Source organism: Aspergillus nidulans, chromosome VII, assembly GCF_000011425.1.
Source record: "Aspergillus nidulans FGSC A4 chromosome VII".
NCBI lineage: Eukaryota > Fungi > Ascomycota > Eurotiomycetes > Eurotiales > Aspergillaceae > Aspergillus > Aspergillus nidulans.
Window position 1 is genome coordinate 4,470,594 of NC_066263.1, and position 11,021 is coordinate 4,481,614.

General features: G+C 52.4%; 3 protein-coding genes across 3 annotated transcripts, besides 1 other annotated feature; 2 read left to right on the forward strand and 1 right to left on the reverse strand.

Moving 5' to 3' along the window:
- Window positions 1–11,021: part of a sequence feature (contig 1.43 127..338545(1)) that runs on past both edges of the window.
- ANIA_02612 (protein bglK) lies at window positions 1,322–4,012 on the reverse strand (the record flags this gene model as incomplete). Its single annotated transcript, XM_655124.1, has 4 exons — window positions 1,322–1,703; window positions 1,763–3,199; window positions 3,259–3,865; window positions 3,922–4,012. 4 exons carry the CDS (start codon window positions 4,010–4,012, stop codon window positions 1,322–1,324), a joined length of 2,517 nt encoding a protein of 838 aa, XP_660216.1.
- Window positions 4,634–6,323, forward strand: ANIA_02613 (MFS transporter; the record flags this gene model as incomplete). The annotated part of the gene is made up of 3 exons (XM_655125.1): window positions 4,634–4,911; window positions 4,977–5,433; window positions 5,538–6,323. The coding sequence occupies 3 exons, from the start codon at window positions 4,634–4,636 to the stop codon at window positions 6,321–6,323; spliced, it is 1,521 nt and encodes a 506-aa protein (XP_660217.1).
- Window positions 8,331–10,118, forward strand: ANIA_02614 (uncharacterized protein; the record flags this gene model as incomplete). Its single annotated transcript, XM_655126.1, has 5 exons — window positions 8,331–8,396; window positions 8,437–8,539; window positions 8,607–8,968; window positions 9,016–9,161; window positions 9,209–10,118. 5 exons carry the CDS (start codon window positions 8,331–8,333, stop codon window positions 10,116–10,118), a joined length of 1,587 nt encoding a protein of 528 aa, XP_660218.1.

The window sequence follows — 11,021 nt, forward strand, 5'->3', positions numbered from 1 at the left end:
AGTGTGTGTGGGTAGAAATAGAAATCCTGGTAAGCGAATACCCGCTCGTACGTGGCCTAAATTGGCTGAATTCTGATCAGAGGAAACTCCTCATTCTTCCGCTTGACATGAATGATCGGAGCCTCAGGCAGCAAATTTACAGAGCTTCCAAATGGGGCCTTGAGATCTAGGAACCTTTTTCCGGGGGATACTACAATAGCCGAACCGTCTGACCTAGCCGCCGTTTTCAGATAGATTCCGTCATGACCCTCGTTTCCGGGGTTACATTTGTATCAATTCAAGGGTTACTCTTGCATTACTATAACTATTCATTTTCTACCGGGCAAAGCATGGCCGGAACTACCAGCTATCTAGACTTGTTAAACCACGGGTTGGGGCGGGTTCTCAGGCCTAGCTGATCCGCCCACGCGGTTTTTGGGGTGGGTTACCTGAACAGTAAACCGCCCATGGGTTTAGCAAATAATTCTAACCCAACCTAAATAATCCAAAATAACCCAGTTATGCATATTATTACTCTAATAAGTAATGGTTTACATAGCTAATAAAATACTGTATCTAAATACTGTATTATAAACTATCTAAGTAAGAAAATATAATCTAAATACAGTAATATACCTATTCAGATATCTTGGCAACCCAGCGGGTTGCTCCGCCGGGCTTTGGGGCAGCCAAAAATATCCAGAACCCAATGGATAATTAGAAGGTCTAACCCAACCCATTTCTTGGCGGGTCGGGGCGGGTTGGGGCGGGTTTCGTGGGTTGGGTTTAACAAGTCTAGGTGCAGGTTAATTATCTAGAACCCGCGAACCCGCGCGGGTTGATTTCTAACCCTGCGGGTTGTACCCAACCCGCACCGAGTGCACCCCTATCTTAGATTAATAACGGAAAAAAAAAATGAGAGAAAAGTGAGAATTGATTCTGAATTCCGATCAATTCTGCTTAGTCTAGTCGCTCAGAAAACAAAAGGCGCAGCACTATAGCAGCTATTCCCTAAGAAAATGGAGATGAAGGCCAATTTGCCCAGGGACGGAAATAACTGTTGCGGGTTCCCTGGAGCTAAATTTAGGACTTAATTCAGAAGCAGATTCCTGTTTGTGAGAGTTCTGCGTAACGACAACCAACCTCATCAATTTCGATTTCTTCTAATTCTAAAGCACTGTCGCGAAGTAACTCTCCCAGGGTTTTTTATGCCTCTCCATAACCTGCTCTCCAGCAAGTTCGTCGAAGAGCCTCCAATTCGCCTAGATGGCAAATAATTAGATGGCCTTGGCCTAGACATGTGCTGTCGATGACAATCTCGAGATCAGCCCGTTACAATAGCTCACAGGCCTGACCAGGTCGTCGTCTCCTTTATCTCCAACACGCCTTCCAGCAGAATGTTTTGGCTGCTCGACCCAACCATGACTCTATACTGCCCTTTTTCGCACGTCCACACGTGTGCTTCCTGATCCCAAAATGCAGTAGTGAACCGATCAAATGGTATGCTCACACTGCACGTCTCACCTGGCTGCAAAGTCACCTTTGCAAATCCTTTGAGCTCCTTGACTGGACGTGCGATGGACGACGTTGTTGCATCGGCAGCGATATACAGCTGGACGACTTCTGCTCCAGCCACGTCTCCCGAGTTACGAACATTAAGTGTAGCGGACGCGGTGTCGACAGCGAAATCGGAATAAGCAAAGGAAGTGTACGACAGACCGTGCCTGAGGGACGAAGCGAGTTAGCTGTAGTTTCGACAGAAATAATAGTGGAGCGGACGGACCCAAAGGGATAGAGCACATCTCGGAGGACTTTTTCGTAGTATCGGTAACCAACGTAAATGCCCTCGCCATATGTTACTTGCCCTCTCTCGCTTCCAAAATTGAGATATGTCGGGGTGTCTTCGATTCGCCGCGGGAAAGAAAGAGGAAGTTTTCCACTGGGATTGACGACCCCGAACAACACATCCGCAATGCCATTGCCTAGCTCATTGCCGCCAAACCATGCATGTAGATGGGTCTTCACATTATCTGCCCAAGGAAGCATGTTGAAAGGCGTGCCGCTTTGGGTCATGAGAATGGCGTCAGGCGCCACGTCAAGGACAGCTGTGACCAAGGAGGCAACGGCAGGAGGCAGATCCATGTGAGACCGATCGAATCCCTCGGATTCGTGGTCTCGCGTCAGTCCAACCCCCAGTATCGTGACGTCTGCACGCTTCGCGGCCTCGACGGCCCGGGCGATAGCCAGCTCCGGATCGATGGCCTGAACCATTCCCAGGCGACCAGCGCCGCCACCGAAATTCACAACCCCCGGTTTCATGAGCTTGGACGATGGGCCACTAGCGAATTCCACCCTAATCTTGTACAACTGACCCTTAACAAGATCCACGGTGGCCTTTTCCTCCCGGGTGCCTTTGCCGAAGAAGAAATTGCCCCCTCGTTGCACAGTAGTGTTATCGATTATAAGCTGGTCGTCGATAAAGAGGCTGCCAGAACCATAGACAGCAAGGCCGAATTCGAAAGGACCAGTGGCAGGAGCAATCAACTCGGCTTCAATGTCTGCGTAGAAGAGCCGGTCCAATTGTGGGTTGGAGAAGCCCATCAGCTGCCACGAAGACTCCTGTAGGATGGTTTCCTCAACCACGCGCCGTTCTTTGACGGAGGGTGGTTCTCGGTAGAAGCGCATTCGAAGCCCAGGCTGGCCTTCCGGCGTGCGCACTTCTGACGCCTCCAGCTCCGGGATAAAAACATACGAACTAGCGCCTGTCTCGTAGATAATCTCGACGCCCGGAGGGAGCTGGTTCATGATTCCCTGGTACGGCGAGATGCTGTAGTATGGCTGGAGGGACGCAGAACCTCCCCCGCAGAACGCCGCGGTCTTCATGTTTGGCCCGATCAAGGCGGCACTCTTCAACGCCTTCAGGTTTAGTGGCAAAAGCCCCGACTCGTTCTTAAGCAGGACAATGCTATCGGCAGCAAGTTTGCGGTTCAACCTACGATCCTCGGGAAAGTCTCGTGTGCTCTCGACTGTCGAAACCTCGGCCTTGTTGGCTCGCTTCACGAATTCGAGCACGGTCCTGGCGCGCTCGTCAAGCGTTGAGCGGGAGACTTTGCGACTCGAAATCGCAAGCTCCAGTAACGGTCCTCGAAGCCTTGTGGGGCCAGGCATCTCCAGGTCAAGGCCGGCATTCAGAGCCTCGGCGGTCGAGTACGTTCCAAACCTGTCAAGGCCAAGTAAGCAAATGATCTGCCCGAATCGGACGTGGTAATGCAGACGCACCAGTCACTCATGATGAGGCCCTTCCAGCCCCATTCCTTGCGCAAGAGACCATCCAACATCTCCTTGCTCTCCGAAACATGTTGCCCGTTGATCTTGTTGTAGCATGTCATGACTGCGCCCGGAGCTGCATCGGCGATAGCGATCTGAAAGGGCAACAAATGAACCTCGCGCAACGCTCGCTCGCTCATGACGGCATTGACGCTAATTCTCTCATGCTCCTGGTCGTTTGCTGCGAAATGCTTGATAGTGGATATCACGCCGGTGGACTGGGCACCTCGGATGTAGGCGGCGGCAAGTTTGCCGGTGGCATATGGGTCCTCCGCGAAAGACTCGAAACCTCTGCCCCCAAGGGGCGACCGTTGGATACACACCGTGGGTCCTAGCCAGCAGTGAGCACCTTTGGCTAGGCACTCTTGGCCGATGAGAACACCGGCATCGAAAAGCAAAGACTGGTCCCATGTGGCGGCCAGGCCGGTGCCACAAGGAAGACAGGCGGCGCGGACGCCGTCGAAGAACTTGGTGCCTCGAACGCCGTTGGGACCATCGCTCACTCTGACCGAGGGAACGTTGAAGCGCGGTAGGGGAGCTGTATGCCAAAAGTCATGGCCTGTGGAATGTCCGTCAGCAGATACTGGGAGACTTGGGCACGTCGCTCTGTCTCACCCGCAAGGAGGGAAATCTTCTCCAGAGACGAGGCATTCTCGAGAATGTAATCAATATCGAAATCCCCACCACGAGGAGATATCTCTCCCATATTGGCGACGATTTCCACGCACGAGACCGCCTCAAATGACCGCACCGGGGGAGCCTGTCTGCCCCTTAGAACTGGTTGAGGCCATAATACTTATAACCACTTCCACCCAGAGACCTAGACATGCGGAGGATAGTGGGCCATGGTTTCCGGAAGGCAAGGCCATGGATTCGAGAAGCGGCTTGGGTTGAGCTCGGTGTCGGGATGCCTCCCCGACGCGCGGGTCTCGCCTGACCAGCGCAGTAAATCAGTGTATCGAGGTCGTGGTTCCGCGCGGAAACAAGGGCAATACTGTCAGCGTGAGGGGCAGGAGATGGGCGAACTGAATGGCAGGGCGATGCATGGTTTGCTTTTCGTTGCATGATTGTCGCGGAGAGTCCCCGATAGTGCCCGGGGAGACTCCCGATATGATTTCCCGCTGGAGTGGCATATCAGGTGTATACTACACCACCCTCACATCCCATAATTACCCAACCAATTTATCAAGTCAAAAATCAAAATCCTGTCACTTCAGGGAGCCTTTGTCAGTTGCTTCTTCTTCCCTACCAAGGTGGATGACCTAGATATCAACGATCCATCCGCTCCGAATTAACGCACGCGAGGCGAATTGATCTTGCGACCACGATGGAAGGAAAGGCCTCGAATAGCGAGTCGACGACTCCAGGACAGTCTATCAGCCAGCTCCCGCAGCAGGGCATTTCTTTAACTCCCACACTGGCAGAAGTACCCAAGGCCGAGTGCAGCGAGAAGGGAACAGCGACGGAGGGACCCTTGACGACGGACGATGATGACTCGGAGATGGTCAAATGGGACGGCGAGAGTGATCCTGAGCTGCCGGTCAATTGGCAACCCTCCAAAAAATGGCAGAATGTTGTCATGGTCTCGGCCTTGACTTTCGTGACGTGAGGCGATCCTCTCCCAAATGCTATCGATAAGTTGCGACTAACCCTGGCCACGCGCTGCCCAGTCCGTTTGCGTCGTCTATGTTTGCCCCGGCGATCAACCAAGTCATGGCCGAGATGGGCACCTCGAACCGCGACATCGGCTCGTTTGCCGTATCGATCTATCTGCTTGGTTACGCATTTGGACCTCTCGTGCTGGGACCCTGCAGTGAACTATACGGGCGTCTGATTGTCTATCATACTGGTGCCCTGCTATTTATTCTCTGCAATGTCGCTTGCGCGCTGTCCGTTAGCATGCCAATGCTCATCATCTTCCGTTTCTTAACCGGTCTTATAGGCGCTGCTCCGTTGACAATAGGTCCTGGTACCGTTGCAGATTGCTTCCGCCAAGAGGAGCGCGGGCGTGCCATGGCAGTCTGGACAATGCCTGTGCTGCTGGGGCCTTGCCTGGGACCAGCGGTTGGAGCCTACGTGTCCCGTTCGCTGGGTTGGCGGTGGAACTTCTGGCTTTTGATCATCGTGGTAGGCTTCTACCCAACTCATCACCGGCTACAAGGGAATTGGGCATACGCTAATAAGGCAGTTTCAAGTCCGGTGCAGTTTCGCTCTTCTGCCTCGTCTTCCAGCGGGAGACCCATCCTCCGACGCTCCTGAAGCGCAAAGCCGCTCGGCTGAGAAAATCGACGGGCAACCCCAACATACGCCCTGTCAACCATACCACGGTATCCCGGAGCCAACTGATCACAACGAGCATTGTCCGGCCCATCAGGATGCTTTTCCTCTCGCCGGTGGTTTTCGGACTCTCATTGCTGACCGCTGTCGCGTATGGAACGCTCTACCTCTTATTCACGACAGTAACCGACGTCTTTGCATCGCGCTATGGCATCGCCACCAATGTGGGCCTGATATATCTTGGCTGTGGCTGTGGTCAATTTGCCGGCCTCTTGATCTTAGGGCTTGTTTCCGATGCAATCGTTAAGCGAGCAGCCCAAGGCGGAGAAATGAAGCCCGAATACCGTCTGCCCCCCACGATCTTTGGGGGATCTATGATTCCTATCGGCTTACTCATATATGGCTGGACCGCTGAGTATAGGGTCTTCTGGTTCGTGCCTGTTATGGGCACATTTTTCATCGGGCTTGGCATGATCACGGTTTTCACCCCCGTTGGGACGTACCTGATCGACGCATTTCCCATGTACGCTGCCAGCGCCACCGCTGCCAATACGGTCTTCCGCAGTGTGGGGGGTGCGCTTCTTCCACTGGCGGGTCCCCGAATGTATAGTACTCTTGGCCAAGGCTGGGGGAATACGCTTCTGGCTGGTATATCCTTGCTTATGATGGGCATGATTTTCCTGTCCCTGCAGTATGGAGAACGGCTGAGGACACATCCCAAGTACCAAATTAAGCTATGAGAAAAATACATCACTAGGTCCGAGAGACTGCGCAGGCCGGTATAGACAATACCGCGAACGATATTATAGTGTAGACAATATCTAGAAATTAATCAAATGCGTATTATTCACAGCTTCGGGCGGTGTAGCATTAAGAAATTCGTTCAAGAGGTCATCTGTAGCACGGCATTTGCTTCTGATACGAATATATCATGTTGAGCCTCGTGTCACGTGCCACGTGATCTGTATGGCATGATCTCTGGCCCCTGGCCTGATCCCTCGAGGAGTCGTACATTGAAGAAGAAAGAACTATCGTCATCAAGATAGAGAATCGATCGTCTTATGGCATCCTATCCTTAGTAGGCTACGTTCGTGTAGTTGATGCAGCTTCATTCTACCCTTTCCCCTTTGAGCATTCATAACAGCTTCCATGATGGTTGGTTTGTTGGGTGGACTGAGCCACGGCATGGCACCATTATACTAACTTGTAGAGCTTTTGGAATACCGCTGAGGCGATCATTCCTAATCCACTGTCTGCCCAAAGTCCTCCAGAGCCCAGCGGAGCCGGATATAGCAGCCAGCTACCCCTCTGGTCTCCTCTGCAGCTGGCTCTGAACGCTGCGGCGCCAGTGTTCTGGTCGCCACAGATGCCGGGCGGCATTAAGCAATGAAAAGCGACTGATACACCCGATCAGTCGGGCAGGTGCTTATCTATGTCGCATCGCAAAGACGACCCTGAATGTACGTCCCTCGACGACCTCGCACCAAGATGCGAAGCGGCGTCTTCAAGGGGCTTATCTGCGTACGCCTGATCGTAACTAACGAGCATGCTTTTGGTTTTCTTCTCCAGCAGACAAGCGAATCAGTGTATGTCAACCCGGATCATCACGGTCGACGTGTGCCTCAGAGTCAACAAGATGACCCAGAACACCATCAAGCAGTATACATGCAAAGTCACTTCCCCAATGCCAAGCAGAAAGTTGTCTTAGTTGTCTTAGTAGCGGCTAACGTCGGCCATTTGCCGATAACATGGTACGGGGAGGCTCGCCGACAGAGCCTTTGCCCCGTACTGTTATGGGTCCTTTGCCTATACAAGAACCTTAGACCTTAGTGACTCGGCCAAGGCCTGCGCTGTCCTGAAGGCGGTGAGCCACCTAAAAGACTTCACAACAACAATCCTTCTTTCTCCTTTCTTCTTTACCGATTCCTTCTTGTACGTACGGCACGCCTAGATAGGAAGATCCATCTAAATACGTCCCTTAACACGTACGACGGATTCAACGGTCGTCGTCATGGACGGACGAGCCCGGAACCAATAGCCTGGTGTATTGTGTCGTGAGCTCCAGTTGCTTCGGGGTCAGTCCCATCGCGCCGGGTTCCATACTAACTGCCTTCAGCTTTGTGGATAGCCGGTGGAGGAAAACCAGAAGTCAGACCACGGATTTTTCTAAACGTCTTGTCCGCCACATTATCGGCAGAGTCCCCGATCGATATCATCTTCGCCCCGCCAAGCCCAAGATTCACCAACTACCTTCATCTTCCATCGGGATCGTCCCCGACCGAAACGAGGTGGCGAACCTATGTTTCCTTCGCAAACCCCAGTTTCCCCAAGGATCTAGTGCCTCCCCCGCAGTCTAGATTGTGGGGGAAGAAGAAACTAACATTTCTTGTGTCTGGCGCGTGGTTAGGACCCTCCCTGTCGACCGAACGGACTATACTTGCTTTCAACCTATCATCTTCATTCTACTATGGCCGGATTCTTTCAGGTGGAATAAACGACGTGTTCCAGCTTTGACTTCACCCCATAGCCCGCCACGCTTTATAGTCCCAAGCCACGCTTCTGAGTCGAGTCAGGATCCGTCCCAACACATGGCGAAGCGTCTTCGGTGATCCGTATATATTGAATGGGAATTCCGTCGACGACGACGACTGTTCCAACTCCTCACCATCCCGCCATCAAGCCGAACGTCCATCTGAGTGATCCCAAAAACACTTGAGTTCATCTGTGGCCGTTACGCGTCCAACACAATGGGTTTTCCTGCTTTTCTCCGATCCGGGTCAGACAGGGAGGTGTACTCTCCCGGATTGCTGGCGGTAAGTTCTCGGTGACTCGGCGTGGAAAACCGTCTAACAGGACATCCAAGGTGTTGCCAAGCAACGCGAGGCCCTGGTATCGCACGAAGCATCTGCTGCTGCTCAATTTCTTTCTCGCGATTCCCTTGCTATCCGCCTCCGCGGTTGGCTTCGATGGTCACACTCCTTGCCCCGTACCATCCTGATGAGCCGTCGCTAAACGTTCCATAGGCGCCATGATGAACGGCCTGCAGACGTTGCCTCAATGGCGGAATACCTTCGGCAAACCCACGGGCGCTCTTCTAGGCTTTATGAATGCCGTTTACCCCATCGCCAAGGTCGCCGGATTGTTCCCCGCCACCTGGATCGGAGACCGATACGGAAGGAAGAAGGTCTTGTATATTGGGTTTGCCCTGCTTCCTATCGGGGCGGCTTTGCAAGGCGCGTCGCAAAATACCCCGATGTTCATCGTCGCCCGATTCCTGATCGGCTTTGCAACGTCGTTTCTCGCCCAGCCTTCGCCGATCCTGGTGACCGAGCTGGCATATCCGACGCACCGGGCACGGGCGACGGCTCTATACAACACCTGCTTTGTAAGGGACCGGATTTTGAGGCCCGAATTAATACTAATCGACCTCAGTACCTCGGGGCCGTCCTCGCCGCGTGGTCCACATTCGGAACATTCAGGCTCCAGTCGTCGTGGTCCTGGAGAATCCCATCCCTCCTTCAACAAGCCATCCCGGCCTTTCAATCTGCTTTCATCTTCTGGGTCCCCGAGTCTCCTCGGTCAGTTAGTCCAACCCATGCCGCGGCTCCATCACTAACATGATCAGGTGGCTCATGGCCAATAAGAAGGAAGAAGAAGCCCGGCGGATCTTGACGAAATACCAAGCTGGTGGCGATGAGAATTCACCCTTGGTGGAGTTTGAGTTGAGTGAAATCTCCCAGGCTTTAGAAATGGAAAAGGCGAGTGAGCACTCGCCCAGCTACGTCGAGCTGGTCCGCACGGGTCCTAACCGCCACCGCACCGCGCTCGCTTTTCTCATCGCGTTTTTCACCCAGTGGAATGGCTGCAGCGTCTTGTCCTATTACTTGACACTCGTTCTCAACACCATTGGCATTACGGAGCCTGCCCAACAGACCCTCATCAATGGTATGCTGCAAATATTCAACTGGATCGTGGCGGTCTGCGGCGGTGCCCTCCTGGTAGACCGCGTGGGTCGCCGTTCGCTGTTCCTTATTGGCACTTCGGGCATGCTTCTTTCCTACATTGCGTGGACTGCGTTAAACGCCCAGTTTGCAAAGACCCACGATCAACGTCTGGGAACGGCGGTCTTGGTGTTCATCTTCATCTACTATTTCTTCTACGACGTGTCCTGGACGCCTCTGCCCATCGCTTACACCGCCGAAATCTTCCCGTATACCCTGAGAGGTCGGGGAATGACGACCAACTTTGTCGGGACCTATCTCGGCCTCGTCAGCGGACAGTTCCTCAATCCCATTGCCATGGAAGACATGGGCTGGCGATATTATATCGTTTTCTGCGCTATCTTGTTCGTCATGGTGGTCGCAATTTACCTCTGGGTTCCGGAAACCAAGGGTCGCACTCTGGAAGAGATCGCAGAGATCTTCGATGGCCCTCGAAGTCATCTGACTGCAGGCGCCGCTGATGAGAACAGGACACGACTCTCGACAAAGACAGCTGAAGTGGAGCTTAGGGAGGATATAGCAACTCGAGGTTAAGGATGAAAGGTGTCCCGAGTCCGACCCGCTTCTTACGATGGCGCTGCCATGACTTCCTTCCCCCACCGCCTGGCCTGCTTCTTCTATCGTTGTTCCGCGCTTGCCCCCGCTCCTTCTCGTCTCCAGACGTTTTGTACACAGGTTGTGGCCTAGTCAGATGGAATTCAAGTCTCACTTCAGCCCTTCACAAACGGCAAACCTAGACTTGTTAAACCACGGGTTGGGGCGGTTTTCAGGCCTAGCTGATCCGCCCACGCGGTTTTTGGGGTGGGTTACCTGAACAGTAAACCGCCCATGGGTTTAGCAAATAATTCGAACCCAACCCAAATAACCCAAAATAACCCAAAATAACCCAGTTATGCATATAATTACTCTAATAAGCAGTGATCTACGTAACTAATAAAATACTGTATTTAAATACTGTATTATAAATCATCTAAGTAAGAAAATGTAATCTAAATACAGTAATATACCTATTCAGATATCTTGGCAACCCAGCAGGTTGCTCCGCCGGGCTTTGGGGCAGCCAAAAATATTCAAAACCCAATGGATAATTAGAAGGTCCACCCAACCCATTTCTTGGCGGGTTGGGGCGGGTTTCGTGGGTTGGGTTTAACAAGTCTACCTCCAAATATTGAAAGTCTATTTTTAACTGGCCAGGACATATCCACCCAGGATCCAGGGCTTGCTTAATTTATACTCCAGCCATCTTCTTAGCTTGTTATGAGGAAAGAGCTCAAGAATACCCTCCATCTTTTTAAAGAACTCTTCCTGACTGGGTATATTCTATAACTGATAGACAGCCTCCTTAGCAGGATAATCTCTAAACTTTTTATAAGAGTTTTGCTTCACATGGACCTGGCAGAAGACAAGGATATATAAAAGATATTCATCCCATTCTAA